The 22212-nt window shown below is 59.5% G+C and overlaps 3 protein-coding genes across 17 annotated transcripts; 2 read left to right on the top strand and 1 right to left on the bottom strand.

Moving 5' to 3' along the window:
- The first annotated feature begins 1396 nt into the window (after window positions 1-1396).
- Window positions 1397-10450, top strand: PRCC (proline rich mitotic checkpoint control factor). 8 transcript variants are annotated; one of them, XM_080369106.1, is made up of 8 exons: window positions 1403-2229; window positions 4816-4863; window positions 5310-5894; window positions 6520-6615; window positions 7522-7665; window positions 7994-8059; window positions 8649-8768; window positions 9451-10450. In XM_080369106.1, exons 1-7 carry the CDS (start codon window positions 1669-1671, stop codon window positions 8733-8735), a joined length of 1587 nt encoding a protein of 528 aa, XP_080225232.1. In that variant the 5' UTR covers window positions 1403-1668; the 3' UTR covers window positions 8736-8768; window positions 9451-10450. The 8 variants fall into 8 exon arrangements, 6 of the variants coding, with proteins under 6 accessions (XP_080225234.1, XP_080225233.1, XP_080225235.1 ...); XM_080369105.1 differs by having other exon boundaries at window positions 9400-10450; XM_080369104.1 differs by lacking the exon at window positions 9451-10450 and having other exon boundaries at window positions 1404-2229; window positions 8649-9135.
- SH2D2A (SH2 domain containing 2A) lies at window positions 10222-15500 on the bottom strand. Of its 4 annotated transcripts, none has more exons than XM_080369116.1 (9): window positions 15381-15500; window positions 14094-14245; window positions 13753-13928; window positions 13518-13607; window positions 13272-13437; window positions 12837-13025; window positions 12592-12702; window positions 12178-12268; window positions 10222-11869 (listed from the first exon to the last, which is right to left on the bottom strand). In XM_080369116.1, exons 2-9 carry the CDS (start codon window positions 14235-14237, stop codon window positions 11709-11711), a joined length of 1128 nt encoding a protein of 375 aa, XP_080225242.1. In that variant the 5' UTR covers window positions 14238-14245; window positions 15381-15500; the 3' UTR covers window positions 10222-11708. The 4 variants fall into 4 exon arrangements, with proteins under 4 accessions (XP_080225242.1, XP_080225243.1, XP_080225244.1 ...); XM_080369117.1 differs by having other exon boundaries at window positions 12208-12268; XM_080369118.1 differs by lacking the exon at window positions 12592-12702.
- A 734-nt stretch (window positions 15501-16234) lies between these two features.
- On the top strand, window positions 16235-22196 carry LOC308055296 (death-associated protein kinase 2-like). 5 transcript variants are annotated; one of them, XM_080369115.1, is made up of 13 exons: window positions 16240-16625; window positions 18211-18263; window positions 18760-18863; window positions 18976-19197; window positions 19275-19413; window positions 19567-19696; window positions 19891-19939; window positions 20066-20092; window positions 20228-20380; window positions 21071-21116; window positions 21205-21294; window positions 21500-21583; window positions 21858-22196. In XM_080369115.1, exons 2-13 carry the CDS (start codon window positions 18213-18215, stop codon window positions 21936-21938), a joined length of 1176 nt encoding a protein of 391 aa, XP_080225241.1. In that variant the 5' UTR covers window positions 16240-16625; window positions 18211-18212; the 3' UTR covers window positions 21939-22196. The 5 variants fall into 5 exon arrangements, 4 of the variants coding, with proteins under 4 accessions (XP_080225239.1, XP_080225240.1, XP_080225238.1 ...); XM_080369113.1 differs by having other exon boundaries at window positions 16235-16625; window positions 19275-19696; window positions 20253-20366; XM_080369114.1 differs by having other exon boundaries at window positions 16235-16625; window positions 19275-19696; window positions 20228-20366.
- The last annotated feature ends 16 nt before the right edge of the window (window positions 22197-22212 follow it).

Here is a 22212-nt window from a genome sequence, read left to right as displayed (position 1 = left end):
CACAGCTACTGAAAGCCACAGTCACCCTTCCCTTTGGCTCCCAGAGGCCTCAATGCCTATTTTTAATACTCATCAGTCCTTCAGAACAGGGCAGGAGGGGTGGGACAGGGCACGTTAGTTGGGTTTCACACTGTTTGAATGATAAAGGGCTTGCGTCACAGGATACGTTTCTCATTTATCTTGATTTTGCTTTAATTACTTATGCTAGCACTTCGCAGCAGCTTGGCAAATTACTTCCTTGGGCTTTGCATTGGGGACCCAAATTCAGAGCCCAGCTCTCTTCTTATTAAGGCCAGAACAAACCAGAAGGAGGTCACCGGAGTCAAACCTAAAGTCAGTTAAGCGCTAAAGGAATAAACCAGGGAGGCCTGGCCAGGGCCCCCGCTGCGACAAGAGAGAACTCCCATCTCCACCCCTGCTCCAGCAAAGCTTTCCACCGGGTTTCACAGCCCTAAGCACAGCTCCTGCCTCAAAATTAAACAGGCAGGGATGAATAGGCAGACAGGGAACCAGCTAGCTGGTAGAGGTGCCCACCCCCACGTCGCTCTGTCCCCCTGCAGTGACACAGCAGCCCGGCGCCGGGGTCCCGCCGGTGTCTCCGGGCACGCCGGGAGCTGTAGTCCCCCGCTCCACGGCTGGGTTTGGCGATTAACTAAACGGCCTGGCGAGCAAGGCGGGGAAACGGCCCGGGGGAGGGCAGCGGGGAGCGCCGGGAGTTGTAGTCCGGGCGGGCGGCCTCCGGAGGGCAGCCGGGCCCATCGCACCCGGGCAGGGCGAGGGGCCCCGTGGGCCCTTGGGCCGGAGCCCACCCACAGGCCGCGCAGCGGCCCCACCAAGCCGGGGGGAGGCCCGCCTTTCCCCAGCGGCCCTGCCCCGCACAGGGGGAGCTCGGGCAGGCCCCCCGCGCCCAGCAGCCCTCAGTGGGAAGCCCTCCGAGCAGGCCGCGTTAGGCCAGCTCCTCTTGGCCCGTCCCTTGGCCTCCTCGGAGGCTTCTGGTGGGGGCCTAGGCCTCTCGCCGCCTCCAACCGGGCTAAGCCGCGCTTCACCTCAGGGCCTGGCCAGGCCTGGTCTAAGCTCTGACTAGGCCTGGCCTTGGTGGGCTCAACTAGACCAAGCCAGACATTGCCCCTAGCGCTTCCCCACCCCTTCACCGACTCCCCCAGGCCCGTCCCAGCTGCCTGCGGCCTTCCCGCTCTAGGGCCTGGCTCCCCCGCCATGTCAGGTCCCGGCCCCTCGGCCCCGCCCCGCGGGTCATGCCGGGAGCGGTGGTCCCGCCGGGAGCCGCCGCAAACTACACTTCCCATAGTGCCGCGCGGCGGGGTGCGCTGGGAGGCGGGCGGGGAAGCGCGCGGGGCACGCCGGGAGTTGTAGTCCGGCGGCGCTGAGGCGCGGGAAGCTGGGGGGGCGCTGCCGGCAGCCATTATCTGGGAGCGCGGCGCGCCGGGTGCGGAGCCGGGTGCTGGGCCGCCTCACCGGCTCTCCGAGCCCGTGGCCCCGCCGCTGCGCGGGGGTGGGGCCGCCATGGCGGCTTAGCCTCGCCCCCACCCTCCCTTTCCTCCCCGCTACGGTCGCTGAGGGCGCGGCGGCAGTGCGGCCTAGCCGGGAGGGCGGATCCTCGGCCTCGCGTAGCGGCTCCTGCCCGCGGAGGGCCGCCCTCCTCGGGGGGCCATGTCCCTGGTGGCCTATGCCAGCAGCGAAGAGGAGAGTGATGCGGAGGAGGCCGGGGGCGAGGAGGAGGAAGCCGCCGCTCCTCCTGATGAGGCAGCACAGCAGTCGCCGGCCCGGGGGCTCTTCGCCACCTTGCCTCCCCCGAAAGCCCCCGTGATGCCCCCGCTGCCTCCGCCTCACCAGCCGCTGGGCAGCGGCTTCCCCCTGCTGCCGCCACCCCACGGCGGGCCGCCCCCTCCCTTCCTTATGGGCCCCCCGCCTGGCATGAGGGGCTTCAGCACCCCCCCGCCGGCCATGAGCCCGGGCCAGGCCGCGGCCGTCAGCCTGCCCGAGCCGGCCGCCAGCGGGAACGGGAGCGGGGAGCAGTCCAGGCTGGGGGGGCTCCTCCTGCCTCCCCCGAGGAACGCTGCCACCACGACCGCTGCCTCTACCCTCAGCCTACCCCCTCCTGTCTCGGCCTCTGCTGCTCTGCCCGGCGCTGGGGTGGATTTGAGCCTCCCCAAGCCAAAGAAGAGGACAGAGCCGGTGCGGATCACGGCGCCCGAGTTGCACAAGGGAGATGTGAGTATGAAATAAACCACCAGCTCTGCCTGGGGCGGGGGGGGCCCGCTTGAGCCCTCCCCAGAAGGAGCACCTTTGTGTGTGGAATCTCCTTGGAGCAATCCCCCAGTGGATTTGTCTGCCCATAAAACACAGCCTCTCTTTCCTTGCTCTCTCCCATCATATTATAGCAAGGTACCGAAACCTATTGTGGCATCTACGAGGAGATTTGTCCTGGCTGCCCGCCCTAATCCTAAAGCGCTTTGCAGAATTAAACTGATATAGAAACCTTATTTATAATCATAATAACAGCAAAACCCAGATTATCTGCACCCTTGTTTATTGCCGAAGTTAACCAGTTGATGATGTGGAGCCCTATGGCTTTTCGCGGGGGTATCCCCAAAAAATCTCCTCTTTTGTTTGCTGTGCAATTGATTAGATTTTCCTGTCAAATCAGTGCTTCAGGCATTCTCCAGACTTTTAAGTAATCATTTCCCTCTTAGCTTGTGCTTTTTCATGTTTGCAGTGCCCTGCACCTTATGGGGCTCCTGAGCACTGAATCCAGGCTGTTTGGTGGTGAGAGCAGGGCCAGGCTCTTTGTGCCCACCTCCCTTTTTTTTTTTTCCTGGGTGTCCCTGCTGATCAGCTTTTCATCTCTCCCCTTTGCTGGTTGCACCGGGACAGCACTGTTGTAGGGTGGATGTGACCACCGTGTGGCTGTGTCTGGCCTTGGTCGCTGGCTCTGGTGAGACATGAGTGCCTCTGGCTGTAGGAAGAGTTGAACTGCGGCTTAGGGTCATTTCCATGGGGATAGGTAGCTCGAGGAAGAGGTTTGGCTCTCTGGATTTATAAACAGCATCAACTAATAGCGGTCTGCCAGCATCTTGTGCCTGGGGGAGCTGAAACGAAGTCAGTGCATCTCGCTTTGCTGGAAGAGCAGTCTGTGGCGGCGTGGGGAGAGCGAGTGAGCGGACACGGGCTTCCTGGCTGTCTCTGAACCACGCTCTGCTGCTCACTGATAACCAACCCAGTCTGGCAAATTCCACAGCTCCTCATTCCACGGCTCCTAAAGGTGGCAGAGGTGGTGGGATGCATGGCTGTCCCTTTTAGACAAATGGATGAGGGATATCCCGTTCTCTCATACCCACTTTTTGCTTACTCACTTTCTTGCAGTGCTTTGGAACAGGCACTTCACAATAAAGCAAGTGTCCAGGGCTCTTTGCTGCCCTGCTGGTTGTACAGTTACTGAAATAAGCTGAAATGAAAGGAGATTTCTTCTCCCCCTTCGTCTCCCCCTCTGTGTTCCAGTGTATTGGCTTTGAACAAGAAAACTAGAGATCATCAGTGTCGAGCGAATGAATGCTGAAGGGAGAAAAAGTACCTTAAAACCAGAGCTGGTCTGAGAGGTTCCTGTTTGGGATTCCTGGAAGTCCCTTGGCCCGGGACTGACATCCTCATCACTGCTTATTCCTTCTTTCTCCTTAAAATACCTCCCATCGCTTTTGTTTGCACCTGTGGAGATGCTCCTGGGCAGTCTGCTTTATCTCCTCTCTCCCAAATGCGGCAGGGGGGTTTTATGGCCACTCTTGACTTGCCTTTATTTATGCATGTTCTTTGTCTTTGTCCTGTTTTATAATTTAGATAGTAAACTGGCAGAAGACCTTGTTTCCTGTAATCTCTTTAAAGTGCTCTGCAAAGCTATAAAACAATAAAGATGTTAAGGGCCTTTTCTGATGCCAGAGACACCAGACTTTCTACTCAAGTTTTAAATGGATATTGGGCAACGTTATTGTGAGCAACTCCCCGTTAATCCTCGCAGCGAATTTTTACACCCTTGCTTTGTATGGTTTTGTGCTTCCCTTCTATGAACTTACTTTGAAAGAGAGCGCTGACCTTATGCTGTGTAGCTTGTGTTCTTTGCCTTGCTTTAGGTTTGTTTTCCTGTGGTTTATAAAAAAAAAAAAAAAAGAAATAAAATTCTTGAGCTGTTGGCTTTCCAAATGCTAATTTCTGACAGGAGCCAAATATGTAGCAGCTGAGTTTCTCTGCCCACCCACTCTGGTTTAGAGCAGGATTAAAAAGCTGCCTTGAAAATTTGGAATTTTGGGTTAGCAAATCCTTTTTTCTGTTCCGTAAATTGCATAAATGAGCTCAAGTGGGAGATTATCGTTTGGCTGTGGATGGCTTTGCTCTTACAAGATTTTTAAGAAGTGATGCTGACCTGTTTGTAAAGCTGCACGTTTTCCAGCAGAATGCAGCTGATCTTTCTGCCTCTGCCTGGACTCAGCTATCTCTAAATTGTAGTGGCAAGTACTGTGGTCCTGCTTTCGCTGTGGATGGCTTGTTTATCTCTCACAGTAGTCACCAGGGCAGGCTTTTATCTCCCTTTGCCCTGAGATAGATGCATCAGCAAGACTGTGGAAAAAGAGCTTGACCACATCCCAGTGTCGCTTTTTAGCTCAGCTCTTGGCAGATTATAAATCCGGATCCACGTTACCGTGATGCTTTGTCTGGTTCAAACTGAAAATTTAATAAATTGAATAGTGGGTGGGCTTTTCTTTTATTTTAATATCTCAAGCTGTGCTAAGCTCTGTTTTTCTTTCTCAGTCAGATTCAGAGGAAGATGAACCAGCAAAGAAGAAAAACACGCTTCAGGTAAATACCTAGTATATTCAATTAAACAGGTTTCACAGGAAAGAGGCATTTGACTGTGACAGATCTTGGGCTTCCACTAGAGTAAATCAGCCACCCTGATTAGCACGTGGCTTTTGGTGTATAATATTCCTGAAATCCCCTGGGGTGTCAAGTCCCTTTTTTTGGGCAATTTCATAAATTTAAGTCTCAGGAAAAAAAAAAAGACATGGATTTGGGAAGTTGGTAGATATTTGCAAGTACCATGTTTCCCTTAAGTCCCACTGGCCTTTTGTGCAAGAAAGCCCTGCAGCGTGTTCAAAGTAGCAAACGATTGTGCTGAGCAATGGGAAACCCATTAATGTTGTTAGAGTTGAAGGAGATAATTGGCAGGGAGTCAGAAAAAGGAAAGAGTCTCACTCATTTCTCTTTATTTCTGTGAACCATTTGCCCTGCATGAAACTCACCAGGGACGCGGCGAGGGCTCTGGCTTGTCTGCTTTGCTTCCTCAACCCAAAAATTTGACAGTGAAAGAGACCAATCGGTTACTTTTGCCCTACGCTTTCTCGAGGAAAGCGGGAGAAAACGCTTCTGACTCAAAGCCAGCTAAAGCCCCGACCTCTTCCTCCAAAACAAAACCTCTGTCCAAGCCAGCGGTGCCCACCACTCCTTCTCCGTCTGCTATCAAAGCCGCTGCCAAGAGTGCTGCCCTGCAGGTAACCAAGCAGATCACGCAGGAAGACGACGACAGCGACGAAGAGGTCGAACCAGAGAACTACTTCTCCTTGTCCGACAGGAGCGAGCCCAGCCTCGTGGGTGCCGAGGCGTACATGTACTCTGGCACGGTGGTGTCAGAGGACCCCCCGCCCGGGACAGAGACAGAGCCCCAGTTCCAGGACGCTGCTGCTAACGCCCCTCTGGAGTTCAAGACGGGCGCGGGCTCCAGCGGTGCTCAGCACAGTTGGGCACCCAAACCGGGAGAAGACTACGGCAGCCAGACGTACAGCCAGTTCCCTGCCTACAGCGAGGCCGGCATGGCTGGTGCATATTATCAGGTGGGTTTGCCGACTGGGAGGTGAAGCTTGGTGGTTCCGCTCTGAAAAGGCGTCCGGGGCGCAGGGCTCCGAATTAGCTACGGGAGCAGGCGGCGGCTGGTGGGAATCTAACCTGTCTGAGCTAGCTGGGACAAGGAGCAGAGATCCACAGCACTTAGCACAACAGGATTCCCCTGGCACGAGAGCTGGAGATGCTCTTTGCTGGATGAATGTTTAATAGCTGCACTCACTCATTTTAAAACGCCCCTGTGCAACTGCCCCTGTTGTTGTCAGGGTGCAAAATCGGGGCTTGCCAGAGCCGGTGGCGGAAGCCAGGTTATTTCTAGTAATTCAGCAAAGTATTTGTTGTTGAGTACCTCTGGAAAAAAATGCTGTACTCTGGCACTACTGAAGAGTAGCGGGCTCCAGAGTAATGAGATGTGGTTAATGACTGCTTCGGTCTGCCCTGGGAGGAGGTAGCCGTGTAACGAACGGCCTGTACTCCCCAGAGGTGGGGTGAAGTGCCTCTAGGTGAAAAAGCAGCAGCTCGGGGAGCGAGGTACGCCATTCAGCGCTCCGTGTGTGGTTGCTCCAGGATCAATCTTGCTCCGCTCTCGTGACAAACTGGTTTTCCTTTCGCTGACAGGATTACTACAGCAGCGGCTACTACCAGGAGGTGGAACCGGCCCAGGCACCGCCGCAGGAGATGAGCACCGACTCCTCCTTCATAGACGACGAAGCGGTTGGCACTTTACTATCCCGCTGCGGAATTTGCGTTGAAGCTTGGCTAGAACGTAGGACCCGCTTGGCAGCCGCGGTCCTGCCCCACCGACACGACCTGGGCTTCGTCCCAAGTTGGGCTGGGTGGTTGTTCCGTGGGGTCTAGTGCCGTGTCGTGGACACGGGGTGGTGTCCTTCCAGCAGTCTGTTGGGTTTCTGCTCTGGATGGAGCTTGCTTGCTTTGTAATTAAGTCCCACTTAGTTCTGTTTGTTACTTTTACCGAGCCCCGTCTCATTCTCGTGAGGGGCACCTGGGGCAGACAAAGGGGCGTGGAGGGGTGTTGCTTGCTGAGGTGCAGATGAGTTTCTGTTCAGATACCTTCACGGTACGTCCTCTAGCATAGCAGCAAATTCCCTACTTATTTCAAATGCTCAAAAACCTGTTTTAAAACCCGCTTTTCCCATTGTTGCCTTCATCTAGAAACTGCCAGCCTCGTTAGCTGGGCCAGTCGGTGCTGCGGAAGGTGGTAGCCCATCTGGTGCTTGCTTCTTCAGGGGACCTCTTTATTTTAGAGGTGGATTTCTGTTACAGGAGGCGGATATGGTAGCAGCACAGCTTCAGGTGCCTCCCTAGCACTTCAAACGAGAGATTTGGGAGTCCGAGGGTCTTCTGAACCAGACTGAAAGCAAGAGTAAATGCTGTTTTCTCTTCTGCATAGCTTGAAGGTTATAATCTCATTTTCCTCTGATCTATAGCAAACCAGAACTCTCCTAAAGAAAAAAAGTCCTGGCTGGAAAAATGTTTGTTGACGTGGCTTGTCCCATGCTCAGGGAGCTGAGGCTCAGATCCCATCTACCTTTACTTGTTTCAGGTTGGCGTTGGTGCGTGCTGTGCATGTCTTAACTCTGGTTATTTCTGTTCTTTCAGTTCAAGCGCCTGCAAGGCAAGCGGAACCGAGGGAGGGAAGAGATCAACTTTGTGGATATCAAAGGTGACGATCAGCTGAGCGGAGCCCAGCAGTGGCTGACCAAATCCTTAACGGAGGAGAAGACCATGAAATCGTTCAGCAAGGTACAGGCAGGCAGGGAGGAGTGCTGGCTTGGGGACCTCTGTTCGGGTCTCATTTCAGCCGCAGCTGGGGCTGGACGAGATGCCACAGGGTCCCCAGGGTGGGGGGACAGGGGCCCTTGTGTTAGTGTTGTCTAGATAATTAAACACAAGAGACCAGCAGAGCTTCTCAAAACACAGTCCCAGCGTGCAGGTGGTAAAGGCGGGCCAGGAGCTGCTTCAGCTTAGGGAATCTGCCCAGAGCTGTTTGATATGAAACAAATGCTTCTCGAATCGCTGTCTGGGACAGGATCTTTCCAGGTTTAACGGTTCACTTGGTTTTGCTTTCTAGAAAAAAGGAGATCAGCCCACGGGACAGCAAAGGAGGAAACACCAGATCACATACCTGATCCATCAGGTGAGCAGCTTTCCTTTCAAACCATCCAGGCAGGATTACAAGGCTTCATGCTTGGCAGCACGAGGTGGAGCTGGTGGAGCTGCTCTTCGAGGAGCTCTCCCCGACTGAGTGCCCCGAGCCTTGGCTGAGACCTGTAGTGGCTCTGACAGGGACAGAGGTGGCCGTGCTGCCACTGGTGGCCCAAACAGCCTTGTGGCAGCAGTGCCTTGGCCTTGGGGGTGTCATGGCACTGAGCTTCTAGCTTGCTTTTTGCTTTGCTTTGCTCTTCACCTCTTGCCCAGCTCCAGTGTGCGTGGTTCTACGCGTCACCGAGACTCTCTGCTTCCTGTCTTAATTCCGCACCGCTGCCGTGCGGTTAGCAAGCGGCTGCCATGACCACCCCATAAGAGAAGCTGGTTTTTTTCAGCATGAATGAAATGCCTGTGCATCCCAATTAATTCAGGCCTCTGTCAAGATAATTGTGCTAACTGCTGTAACGAGGCTTCTCGCTGAAGCGCTCTGTAATCCCCGTCAGCAGGGGCAGAGGAGAGTGAAAGGCTGTTGAGTCGGGGAGCGGCGACGCTGATGTTTATCCTCTCCATTTCTGCAGGCGAAGGAAAGAGAACTGGAACTGAAAAACACATGGTCTGAAAACAAGCTCAGCAGACGTCAGACTCAAGCCAAATACGGATTCTAACACCTCTGTCCCGCTTTTTGGCTGTCGTCCCAGGTGACCTACTGTGTCAGACTTCTCCTGGCCTTCTGGAGATCAACCAGGCCCCGTGTAGAACGTGGTCTGCTCAGCGGGTGGGAGGATAGTGCGCTCCCCTGCCTGTCAGGAGAAAGGTTTAATGCAAGCTGGTCCTGAAACTCCACCTGTAATCTTTCCCCTCCCTCCTTATAAACAAGAATGTGGCAAAGGTTCAAGTCAAATCTGTTCCGTACGACTGGTGACGGTCCCAAAGCAGCTGCAGGAGATGTGCCCGGTGCAAGGCTTGGAGCTTTTGTCCTGTAGGTACGGGGGCTACGCTCCTTCGACGTAGCCTCGCCACTGGAACCGTAGGCAGAGTCTCAATAAACTTCCATTTCCCACTTTGCTCCTTTCTTGGACTCGCTGTGCATTGAGTGTAACTCTCTTATTTTTTTTTCTTTTTTTCTAAAAGACAGTGAGTTTCCAGAGCAAGCCTGGCTTTGGGTTGTGTTTTGGTTTTTGGTGGTTTTTTTTTTTTCCTTTTATTTGAGAAGTCCTTGCGGCTGCTTACTCACGTCCAAGTAAATCCAGTGCTCCTCTCATGCAAATGGTTGGTTTGGTCCCTTTTATTTTTGAGAAAATGTGGCTAAGTTAGTGTTTTTCTTCTCAGCTCCGCCAGCCTGTATGTCTCGAACCATGCTGAGGGGAAACTCCTTTACAGGTCAGAGCTTGCAACAGAGGTGAAAACGCCCCGAGTGTGGAACACACTAAGCAGTGAGGATCTCTCGCCCAGCACGAGGCGCTGCTGAGGGCTTTTGGATAAACGTGATCGTTGTGTGTATGTACATTTCTTTTCCTTTTGGTTGGGTTTTTTTTCTTTTTCTTTTTTTTTTTTTTTTTTTTTTCCCCCTCCCCTTGACCCAAGGCCTCCAGCGCTGTACCAGGCTGCTCTCCAGACTCGTGGAACTGAGTATTCCCAGCGTCACACGGTGCAGTGCAGCTGGCAGCGAGCTCGGCGAGTGAAGCAGCGGTATTTCCTCTCAGCAGACACAGATGAAGGCTGCCAACTGTACTTTTTTTTTATTATTATTTTATTTTTTCCCCAGCTTGTTTGTATCAATTCTGTTTCAATTAAGTGTTAACTTTACCCTCCTGGCTGGGAAGAGGAGACCATATCCGGCCTTAACTTTTTAAAGTGAAATCTTTCTTTTATTTAAAGTATTAGGTCTAGGCGATAATGACTGCAAATCATGTGCAGCCTTTGGTGGCCAGATCCATGGATCTTTTAGCCAAATCTCTGTGGCCTCACTTAGTTTGTTGTTCACCAAAGGGTGTGATGCCGAAGGGAACAGAGAGCTGGTCTGGTTATTTAACTTACATTCCCACCACTACGGGTTATATTTGTTGTAACCGCAGCTAAACCAGCTAATATTTGTTACTCCGTGTAGAAAAACTCCCAAGAGGTTGTTTTTCTCCCGTGTTATCTGTTTAAAAAAAAAAAAAAAAAAAGGCAAACAGACCCCCATGAATGAAGTCTTTCCTTAGAGTATTTTAAAATAATCTGATTTCTAGTTTAGTTCCCTGGATGTTTTAGTACTTTGCAGAGCCTGTTTTGAGTATTTGAATGACCGGAATAAAGTTACTGTTGAGTAATTTATTCATATATGTACAGCGAAATCCTCCAAAAAGAGATTTGATAAAGGAATAAACTTTTAAATGAACCGAACGACACCTGTTTCCATCACGAGGTGCTCAACTCCTTGCTCAGGGCGTTGCTTTTCCTTCTCCCCTCCCCGGGAAGGCCGGAGCACCTCCGCTGCAGCCCGTTTTTTGGGAGCGGCTGCCTGGATTTATTAGCCGAGCAGATGCCGTTGTGCAGCTGGTGCCGAAACGCTTGGCCGAGGGAGTTCAGCCCCCCCCGGGGTGCAGACCCCAGCAGTGGGTTACGGTCACCGCCGTGGATTCAGCAGTTTACAACGCCGAGGCTTGGCGTTCACGCTCCGGCGCAGCGAGGCAACGGTGCTGGAGGGTTTCCGTGGCCTCGGTGGGACCGTGGAGTCCTGGAATCCTGGAGCCAGCCAAGAGGGAGGCTGGAGGTCACGGGTTCCTCATTTTATTTTTTTTTTTTTTTAATTTGCAGTGTGCAGTGGCTCACTTTTAGCACTAGAGGGGAGTTCCGAGGCTCAGCTGACTCGCCCTCTGCTTCTAGCTATTTAAGAGCAACAAAATACAGGCTTGGAAAAAGCAAAAGCGAATTTTTCCCCGAGAGGTAAAAGAAAACAACCACAACCCCCCCTTTTCCCTCTGTGTCCTGAAGCTCTGACACATCTGAGCTGGGGGGGGGGGGTTGGGCTGTTTTTGTGCACTTTCTGCTCGGTTTAAGGCTGGGTGTGCCCTGTCTGCTGTGAGAATGACGCCGGCTCCGTGTCATCTCCCGCAAAACGACGAGTCCAGGGTTTTGCATGGTGCTGGGCACCGCGGCGTAGCCCTGAATCTGCGTCGCCCACCCAGCAGCTGAATTTGGTCCTTGGGTTTGGTGTTAGCTGGTGTTTGCGGCTGAGGAAACGGGCAGGGCTTGGAGGTGTGGGCGCTGGGCTCGTGATGGTTGGGGTGGCCCTGCTTGCCAGGTTGCCGTGGCGCTCCGGCTCGTGGCCGATTTCATATCCGAGTGGATGCACCAGCCGCGCTCAAAATCTGTCTTGGTTTTTTTTGTTTTTTTTTTTTTTTTACTGTAATCGCTTTTTCCATCCCTGTTCTGTGAATAGAGATCTCCGCATGCGTTGAAAGATAAAATTCAATCCGTTTCCCCTCTTCTAACCGCCTCGCAGGGCTCGGGAAAGGCGTGGGAATCCCAGTGCAGAGCGGACCGGCCACGGCGCTGCCTGTCTGTGCCTTGGACCTCTCCCCCTGCATCCCAGAGCTGCCTCCGGCGCTGGAGGAGCCGGAGAATTCCCTTCTGCCCGGGAGCTGGCTCTTGCCTTAGACCTGCCCGTCCGCCCGGCTTAGAGACGGTGTCCAGAAACCTGCTCGTAAATGTTTTCGGGGTCTTTCTGCCCCGCTGCAGCTGGGGTTTGTTTTGCAGCGCTCGTCCCGCGGCTGCGACCGGCATCGGGGAGCTCGAGCCGAGGGTTCGTGGTGCCCTGAGGAGAAACGGGCCCTGAGCTGGTGCTGGCGGAGCTGGGACCTGAGAGTTGGTCCTTCACCACCCCCCAGCCCACCGCTGCGCCCCCCCTTCCCCCTTCGGGTACGAGTTGGGGACCATCGCGCCAGTGGGGCAGGGGACCCCATTGTCCTGCTGTGACCCCGCTGTGGAGCAGACCCCGACCCTCTGGACTCTAGGGGGGATCTCCCTGACCCACTGGGCTCTAGGGGGGATCTCACTGAGCCCTGGTGCTGAGCTCTAGAGCAGCGAGTGGCTCTGCACCGTGCCCCACCGTGGGGAACGCACCTCCCCAGCCGGGCTGGAAGCTTCTCCCACCTTCCCAACGGTGCTGGGAGCTGCCGGGACCTGCCGCCTCTTGGAAGCTTGGCTGGACGCGCTGCGGAAGAGCCAGCGGTGAGCGCGGGGTTTGGGGGGCAGCGTGGAGAAGCCACCTCGGGATCCCCCGGGAAGCGGAGCGGGCAGATCCTGCTGGGCCAGCGCCACCTCGGAGTAGATGTTCTCCTCGTGGCTGGTGCCGGGGCTGGACCCCCTGCCCATGGCGTAGAAGGGGATGGGCTCTTGCAGCCCCTCGCGGGCGGGGGGCCTGGGGGCGATGCCCTCGTGGGGCTCGGCGTAGGTGTGGAAGCACATGAGCTGCTGGTACTTGGCATCGGCGGGCGGGGGTGGCGGGGGTGGTGCGGGGGGGGCGGCTTCTGGCACCTGAGCGGAGGGACCTTTGGGGGCTGCTCCACCGCTGGTGGGGCTGTGTGACCCCTGAGCTGCCCCCAAGGAGCTGGCCTTGGCTGGCAGCGGCGGGGGGACGTTGGGAGCCTGGGGAAGAGATGGGACAGGTCAGAGGTGAGAAGTGGATCCACGGTGGCGGGGGCTGCGTCCCCCAGCCCGGCTGCATCCCTTCGCCTCGCGAGAGCTTTGCTTCCGTGCCCACCCCCCTGCCGTGCCTTTACCTCCCTGGATGAGCCTCCCTCGGCGCTGGGCTCCGCAGGGAGCAGGGGGGCTGCGGCCACCTGCCTGGCTGCCGGGACCCCCTTGGCCACGGTGCTGTACACCAGGGGCTTTGCTGGTGCTTTGCTGGATGGGGGATGCACAGCACTGCTGCCGGCAGGGGTCTGCGACCCTCCTTGGGACTCCCCTTCCTGCAATAAGAGGGGAGGGGTGCCGGGCTGGGTGTGTGGCCTGGGATGGACCTCAGGGTGATGGTCCTACCTCGGGTGTGCTGCCTGCTCTGGGCATGCTGCCCGATGGCCAAGGTGGCTCCGCTTCCAACTCTGGCTTTCACGGTGCTTGGATTCCCCCAGCTTGGGAAAATCCCCCCCCCCCCCCCCCCCGCAATGATTCCATTTTTCTCGGCTGCAGGGACTAACGAGGGCCCAGGTCCTCACCCGCCTGCACGGCACCGTCAGGACCTCGTGGTAGGGCGCGAGGGGCGCGGTGGCGTAGTGCCGCAGCAGGTCGGCCAGCGCGGCGTGGGCGCTCTGCTCCCCCAGGATCACGTACCGCCCGTCCGGCAGCTGGTCCAGGACAAAGTGCCGGCACCGATCCCTGCCCCTGGCGGCACAGGGGACAGGGTTGGCACAGCGGGCAGGAAAGGGATGGAGCCCCAACCCCCCCCCTCGGGGGTCCCTCACCTGTAGGACAGGACGAAGCCCACTGTGCTCTCGCTGAAGCGGATCAGGAAGCAGCCTGGGGGTCGATCCTGCAGCAGCTGCTCCGTCTCCCTGCGGGCAGGGACCTAGAGCTGCTCACCCTCACCCCCTTTGTGGGATCCAGGTATCCAACTCCCTGTTTTGGAGCCCAGGGGTGGGGATGCCGAAGGGGCCACCCCGTTCCCTGCCTCAGTTCCCCCCCCCCCCCCCCGCTCACCTCCGGCTGATGAAGCCGTGGAACCAGGCTGGGAGCTCGCCCTTGGCTCCCAGCCTCCTGGCTTGTGTCTGCTCGAACCACAGCCTCGTCTGGGCACGCAGGGCCACCAGCTCTGGCTGCAGGTCACCCTCCGGCAGGGACCAGCCTGGTGGAGACGGCCAGGAGCCTGGCAGGGCCTGGAGGGAAGGGGAAAGCGGCCGGGGGCTCGGGTGGGGATGTCCCCCGAGGATGCTCTGCGCCCCACGTGGGGCTTCTATTGCAGCCCAGGAGGACACGGCGCCTGTGGTGTGTGAGCTGGGGGGCACAGGGGGCAACGGACCCTTTGCAAGCCCTTGTCCTACCCTGCCACCTGTGTCGTTGTGGCCCAGGGGCTGCTCTGCTCCCTGGGGCTGGTCCCAGGTCGTGTCGTGTCCTGGCTTGGTGCTGGCTGTGTTGTCCTCACCGAGGGGTTTGAAGGTGCTGAAGAGGGGACGGTCGTCATCCATGGGGTCCCCTGTCCCAGGGAGTGGGGAGAAACGGGCTCAGGGCAGCGAAGCCTCCCTCGGGGCCCCTGCCTGTGGGGCAGGGGGGTGCTGGGGGGTCCATGAGCCCCCCCAGGCGCTGCTGGGCTCATCATTCTCCCCAGGGAGACCACCCTGCGCCCCCTGGACAGGAGGGATGATGGCTCAGGGACCGGCGAGGGAGGAGGGGAAAGTGTATGAATCCCCCAGCCCCCTGGAAGTCTTGGGGGGTCACCCAGGGGAGGGGGGCAAGGCAGTGGGCACCGGGCTCTGCGTGCAGCCTCTGAGGGACCCCGAGCTCAGCCCCGAGCCACCAACACTCGGCAAAAAAATGTTCATCCCCAGCAGATGCTCCAGGGGGGTGGGAGAGACTGGTTGGATCTGGGAAGCAAAGCGGAGTTGGAGGAGCTTGTCAGAAAACAGAGGGATTCAGGTGGGGGAGGGGGACAGCACCTTGTCACCTGTCACCGGCTGCAGCACCCAGCCCGTCCCTGCACCCGGGCTCGCAGGGGAAGGCAGGGAAGTTGTCACCAAAGCGGAACAAAACAACCCAAAGTGCTGCCAACCAGCGTGGGGAACGCCGGGGCGGTGAGCTTGGCTCAGGTCCTGCCCGCGCGTGGCCAGGCGCTTGGGGACAACGCCACTGTCCCCGGCTTGCGCTGTGTCCCCCGGTTGGGTGTGGGTCCTGGGTGGAGGTGGGGGGCTCATCCCTGCTTTCCCCCGCCAGCACCTTGGCCTTGGAGAGGTGGCTGGGGTGGGGGGGGGTGGGGGGGGGTTGCTCGCGGGGGCGGGATGTGCTGCCTAAACCCTGCGCTCCTGCGGTGAAAAATGGGTCAAATCGGGCTCAAAATGGGCTAAAGCCTGGGTTTGCCCCCTGAGACACTTCTGGGCTGGGTGACCCCCTGCGATGGGGGTACGACCTGGCTGGAAGGGCTGGGATGGGCAGGGGACCCCGCTCCCCCGCCCCGCACCCCCTTGTCCGTTGTGCCTTTCGGTGGTGGGAGCATCCGTGCCTTGCCTGGCCCAAGTCCTCCTGCTTGAGGTTTGCTCCATGGCCTTTTTCCTCCCACCCTGGTACAAACACAAGCCTGGTGAGACCCCAGCCCCAATCCCCCAACCCACACCTACCTGTGCCTGGCCACGCCGGGACCCTGGACCCCCAGCGCGGCCGCCTTGCCTGCGCTCACTCCTCCGCTGCCTGCAAAGGGCAGGAAGCGGCAACCGAAGCTGCAAGAGCCTTAGGGCGATGGGGACACGTCACGGGAAGGTGGCACCGGGTGGCACCCAGGTGACACTGGCTCCCTCGGTACCGGCTGGGCGGTGGGGCTCCGGCCACCCACCCGCTGGCCCATCCATGCCTGCAAAGGGCTCCTTGTCCCTCCCAGCCGCATCCCGGGATTCCGCGCCGCTGGGCTGGGGGCAACGGGGTTCGGCTGGCCCAGGCTCGTGCTGCCAGCCGGGATTCGGTCCCTGGCACGGTGGGATCCGGCGCCGCTTCCCCTCCTCATGCTCCGGCCACCGTGTCCTTCTCCCCACCGGCTGCCGGAGCTGGGCGCATCCCTGGGATGTGCTGGGGGCATCGGGTGGCAAACAGCCGGGGACCCCCAGCTGGAAAACACAGCTGCCGAGCTGCCGCCACCGCCGCTCTCCCTCCTGGTGGTGCCAGGCTCCGGCTGGTCCCGCGGCACGAGCGGTGCCAACCTGCCTGCACCCTAGAGGTTGTGGGAACTGGGGATTAGGGCAGGGATTAAGGGCTGGGGTTGGTTTATCCATCCCACCGGGACAGGGATGGGGTGCGCTGAGCGGTGGCTTTGCAAACCCCCGGGGTGGGGATGGTGCCCGGTGCCCTCCAGCATCCCCCGGCACGCGGTGCGGTGCCAGCACCGACTCTCTCCACCTTAAGAACCCCGTCCCTCCCCGCCACCTTCACACCCGCCGCTTCGCTTCCCCTCCGGCGGCCGCACAATATTTTTATCCGTCAGCCAGGTTTCCTGTTTGCAATTCTCACGTTTACGGGCACCCAGCGGTCATGGGACATCGGCCAGGGGGGGCATCACCCAAGGGGACATCGGCCACCAGCAGCTCATCCCACTGAGTCCCAGCCACTCCTCAAGGAACCGAAGCGCTGGAAATACTTGGGAATTGTCCCTAAAAGGCTTTTTCCAGCTCCTCTCCGCAGCCGTGGGGACAGCGTAGGGGGATTTCTCAAGAGTCCTCGGGAGGAGGAACGCAAAGAGCTTTTCTTCCTCTGAGCCACAGCGGCTTCCCGGGAAACGCCGGGACTTCAAGGAAAAGCCTGGCACGGCCGGGGTTTGCTGGAGGAAGGCTGGAGCTGCACGTCGTGGCACCGGGAACGCGGAGCCTGGCACGGAGGTAAGGGGTCCCTGCTCCCCCGGGGGATTGGGGGCTGTCCGGGTGCAGGGGGGGCAGGGAGCTTTGGGGTCCTGTGGTGCTTTTTGGTGGTGGGATGTCACTGCCGCCTGCGGGGGTGTTTCCCCAGGAGCCCATTTTCCAGCTGGCTGGGGCTGGGGTGTTGGTTCAGCGTGGTGTCCCTGCCCTCCGCAGCCCCCCCGAGCCCACCCCCTGCAGCCGTGAGCTCAACCGTGGTCCCGGTGGCATGGGGCCACCCGTGCCTCAGTTTCCCTCCCTGCGAAAGCAGCTTGGCGACACGCTGCGAGGGGGCTCAGCGGCAAGGGACGGGGGTAGGGGTAGGGTGGTGGGGGATGGGCTGCTTGTGTCCATCCCCCCAGGGGACAAACGGACACGCTGTGAGCCTGGGTGGCGTGTTGGACCCCGTGGACGTGTCACACGCCAGGGATGGTGGCTCAGCTTCAGCCGCAGCCGCCCCCATGCACATACCAGCCTGGGGACCAGCTGGCTCCGAGCCGTGCTGGGGGCGAGTGGTGCCTGGCCGGGTGCCCCCCACCGAGCCTGGGGGTGCCACAGGATTGTCACCATGGGCAGCAGCTGTCCCCTGTCCTGGCTGGCTGGGGAGCGAGGGAGAGGAGACTGGGCACGGGGGCTTGGGGGGGTAAGGGGGCACAGCTGGGCTGGCAGCAGGGGGGAGTAAGGGGGGGGAGCGGGCTTGGGGACTGTCCCTTAGGGCCACCATGGGGGGACAAGAGGTGTCCTGGCACCTGTTGGGGCGAACACCGGTGCAGCAGAACCCTGTGGGGACTGGGACAGGCGGCGTGCGACTGGTGCGATGTGGTCCCCAGGGACCTACCCCAGGGGGCTCGGATCCCCCCCGCAGTGGGGGGAGCAAGCCCCTGGCAGCGGGTGCACCCTGGCTTTGGGGGGGTAAATCCCGGCGCATTGAGCACAGGCTGGGGACCGGCATCTGGCTGCTGCAGCCCCGCTGCAGGATCTGGCCCCGCCATCCTTTTTGCTGAGATAAAGCAGAGCCAGGCAGCTGGGAGGGGGTCGGCGTCTCGGGGTCTCGTGCTCCCTTATCGAGCTGTTTTTTCCTGTGGGAAGGACCCCACCTCTGGCCACTATCCCTGTCCTTGCCCTTTTCCCACTGGCCTTGAACCCTGCAGCCTGGGAAGCCTCCTGCTCCTGGGGACAAAGCACTGGGGACATTGAGGTGGCCCCAAGGTTGGGGCTTGGAGCCTGCCCCCCCCCCCCCCCCCTTCCCTGCACCCCTGCTCAGTCCCAACCACTGGAGCATCACTTAGTCCCATCTTACAACTGGGGAAACTGAGGCACGGGGGGTTGGGCTCTGGTGTTTGCCTGCTGCTGCGTGAGCCGGCAGCTGAAAGAGGCTGGTTTGTGGCTTGGAGCTACCGGAGACCAGAGCTGGGCCCCCCCTTACTGGGTCCTTCTCATCAGTGTAATGAGTTGGGGGGGGTCTCTGCCAGGACCACAGGGTGCAGGCAGGGTACTGGCCCATTGGAGGCCTCCGTGTGGCCCCGCTGTCCCTCCTAAAGCCCCTCTCCCCCTCACCTTGTCTTTGCAGCGATGGCTGAGGGCGGCTGGGCTGGGGTCCTGGCTGCCCCTGACAGCACCCAGGTGAGCTGAGGTTGGGGGCTGCGTGTGCAGGGTCCCCTGCCGGGGGGCTGCGGGAACAACCAGACGGACTCTCGTGGATTATGAGCTCACGGTGGTGCTTTTATCCACTTTTGAACCCCTTTTTAAAAAAAAAATCAAACAGGCAACGTTAAGTTTTTCTCCCCATTTTGCACCCCCAATCCCCCCCCAGCACACAGTGGGGCTGGTGTGACCCCCCTCCCTGCCTGCCCCCGCCTAATTTCCAAGCCCCCTGAGCCTCTCCTGCCCGCTTGGATCAAGGGGTGAAGTTCTCCACGTTTCCACGTGCCGGAAAATTTAGCACAAACTGGGAGAGCCAGCCAGAGCCTGAGCTCAGCCATGGTATTAGACACCAGAGAATCCCCTCTAGTGCATGCTGGGGGGGTTGCGGTGCTCTCTGTGGGATGGGGGTCCCTACATGGGGCATGTCACCGTACCCCGGGTAGGTGGCCGAGTCAGATCCTGGTGCATCCCATAGGATACAGCTGGCCCCGCGGGGGCTGTGGGGAGTGAGGGGCTGGTGGCCACCCTGAGCCCGGGCAGCGTGGAGGACCTGTACGAGCTGCTGGAGAAGCTGGGCAGGTGAGTGGGGTGCAGGTAGGGGGACCCCAAAGGCAGGTGGGCACCTGGCTTGTCCCCCTTGGTGTGTGTTGGGGGCAGCCTGGCCATGCCCCAGCCCGGCGCATCGCCGCAGTGGGCACTTCGGTGTGGTGAAGCGATGCCAGGAGCGCAGCACCGGCACCTTCTACGCCGCCAAATTTGTGAAGACGCAGCGATGCCGGGGCAGCCGCCGGGGGCTGGAGCGGGCGCAGGTGGAGCGGGAGGTCACCATCCTCCGCCAGCTCAACCACCCCAACATCATGCGGCTCCACGACCTCTTCGCCAGCAGAGCTGAGGTGGTGCTCATCCTGGAGCTGTGAGTGGGGGTCCCGGGGTGGGGGCACCCCCTTTTTTGTGCTGTGTTAGAGCTCACCCCGTCCTCGCCCCACGCAGGATCCGTGGCGGGGAGCTCTTTGACTTCATCGCGGAGAAGGAGATGCTGTCGGAGGAGGAAGCCATCGAGTTCCTGGGACAGATCCTGCGCGGGGTGGAGTACCTGCACAGCCACTGCATTGCCCACTTTGACCTCAAGGTGCCTGTGGGGACCCCCCTTCTTTTCTTCTTGGGGGATCCAGGGGCTGCATCCCCCCTGCTCCGGGCATCTCCCACTCCCTGCCTTCCCGGGATGCTGCTGTGCCCACCGGCAGAGCCCAGCACCCCCCAGCACCCCGCCGTGTCCCCACAGCCTGAGAACATCATGCTGCAGGAGAAGGACGACCCCAAGCCCCAGATCAAGATCATCGACTTCGGGCTGGCCCAGCGCCTGGAAGACGGTGTCACCTTCAAGAGCCTCTGCGGGACCCCGCAGTACATCGGTAGGGGGCTGGCAGGTCCCCAGGGGGGTCCCCAAGCAGCCCTCTGCGGGGTGCAGTGGGCGTGCTCTGCAGGGATGTGGCAAAGGGACCCCTGGGGTGGGGAAGGGACCCCCCAGGCAGGCAGGCAGGGAGGGACATGACCGGGATGGTGCTGTCCCCTCTAATGTCCCCCCCTGCTCTACGTTCACCCCTAGCTCCTGAAGTGATCAACTACGAACCGCTGAGCTCCGCGACTGACATGTGGTGAGGAGTGGGGACCCCAGGGGTGACGGGCTGAGCCAGGGGTGGCTAGGGACCCCCCTGGGTGCCATAGGGCATGAGGGGGGGTGCCGGGGAGGGCAGCGCCTGACCCCCACCTCTGCCTTTCAGGAGCATCGGGGTCATCACCTACATCCTGTGAGTACGGGGTGATGCTCGCTGTGGCCGCGGGAAACTGAGGCACGGGGACACCGTGCCGTGGCCGAGCCCAGGCGCTGGGGTAGCAGAGCTGGTGCTGTCCTGGCACTCAGTGGCTCTGTCATGTTCCCACAGGCTCAGCGGGTTGTCCCCCTTCCAGGGTGAGACGGACGCTGAGACCCTCTCCAACGTCGTGGCTGGTGCCTACGAGTTCGAGGAGCGCTGCTTCAGCCAGACCTCCGAGATGGCCAAGGACTTCATCCGGCAGCTGCTGGTGAAGGAGCCAGAGTGAGCCCCCCTCCCCTTCTCCATCCCCTTCTCCATCCCCTTCTCCATCCCCTTCTCCATCCCCTTCTCCATCCCCTTCTCCATCCCCTTCTCCATCCCCTTCTCCATCCCCTTCTCCATCCCCTTCTCCATCCCCTTCCCCATCCCCTTCCCCATCCCCTTCCCCATCCCCTTCCCCATCCCCTTCCCCACTCCTTTCTCTTCTCCATCCTTTTCTCCATCCCCTTCTTTCTCCATCCCCTTCTTTCTCCATCCCCTTCTTTCTCCATCCCCTTCTTTCTCCATCCCCTTCTTTCTCCATCCCCTTCTTTCTCCATCCCCTTCTTTCTCCATCCCCTTCTCCATCCCCATCTCCTTCTTTTTCCTCCAACTCCTTCTCCAACTCCTTCTTCTTCTTCTCCTTCTTTCTCCTTCTTTCTCCTGCTCCATCTCCTGCTCCTTCCTCTATCCCCTTCATCTTATTCTTCACTCCATCATTTCCTTCTCCTTCTCCTTCTCCTTCTCCTTCTCCTTCTCCTTCTCCTTCTCCTTCTCCTTCTCCTTCTCCTTTCCCCATCTCCTTCCCCACCCCCACCATCCCCTTCCCCTTCTCCTTTCTCTTTTTTGTCCTTCTCCCTCCCCATCCCTGCGGTGGATGTGTGGGGCAGGGACCCCCACCGCCCCCAGCCACCACATCCCTCTGTGCTGCAGGCACCGCATGACGGCCACCGAGTGCCTGGTCCACCCCTGGATCAAGGTGAGAGGGCCTGGTGGGGAGGTGGGTGCCAGCCCCCCCGGAGCGGGGTGGGGGCCCGGTGACACCGCGGTGCCCTCGCCCCCCGCAGCCCCTCAGCAGGAAGCAGGCGGTGAACCGGAGCCGTTCCTCCATCAACATGAAAAACTTCCGCAAGTTCAACGCTCGGAGGAAGTGGAAGGTGAAGGGGGTCCCGATCCTGGGGTGGGGGATGGGGGGCACCCAGCAGTGGGGTCCCACCACCCATGGGGTCCCTGGTGGTGTGCTCCCTCCCAGGGCTGGCTGTAGCTCGGTGGTCTGGGGGGGTGGGGGGATGTAGCACTGGGGTGGGGGGGGCAGAGGAGGGGAGCGACCCCTCCTTGGACCCCCACCCTCCTGCCCCCCAGCTCTCCTACAACATGGTGTCTGCCTGCAACCGGCTGTGCCGCACGCGGCTGCTCTGCGGCCTGAGGAAGGAGGACGAGGAGCTGGTGAGCGGCCAGGACCCCCCTGACCACCCCCCCCCCCCCGGACTGGGGTAGGGGAGAAGGCATTTGGGGGTCCAGGCCCCTCAAATGGAAGTGGGGAGGCTGTGTGTGCCCACCTGGGGTGCCCTTTCCCCCGGGGGAATCCTCTCACCTTGGGGGGGTTCCTCTCCCATGGGGGGGGTCCTTACTCCTGGGCGGGAGGATTCCTCTCCCCTAGGGGGGTTATCTGCTTGGGTGGGGGTCTTGCCCCTGCCCTCCAGCCCCCCTGTGCCCCCAGCGCTGCTGCGAGAGTGACCAGGAGGAGAAGGACAGCCACCCTGTCACGCTGCTGCGCCGGCGGAGAAGCAGCTGCTCCTGAGCCCCCCCGAAAGGAGACAGGACCCCCCCCCAACAAGAAGAGCCCTGGGGATCCCCCTATCTCCCCCATCCCAGGGGGCAGGAACACTGTCTGGCCCCAGTGCTCCCAGTTCCATAATGCTGGACAGTGACTGGGGCTGCAGCTCCCCTCCTCCTGCCCCCCAGGTTTCTGCTACAGTGGGGAAGGGGCTGCCTCACAGCTGAGACCCTCGCCCATGTTTGCCCCTTGTGCGAGAAATAAACATCTCCCTCTCATCCATCCTCCTCTCCTACGT

Source organism: Falco punctatus (genome assembly GCF_963210335.1).
Source record: "Falco punctatus genome assembly, chromosome: 18".
Classification (NCBI taxonomy): Eukaryota; Metazoa; Chordata; class Aves; order Falconiformes; family Falconidae; genus Falco; species Falco punctatus.
Note: the sequence above shows the minus strand (reverse complement) of the source record. Positions and strands in the feature narration are given on the sequence as shown.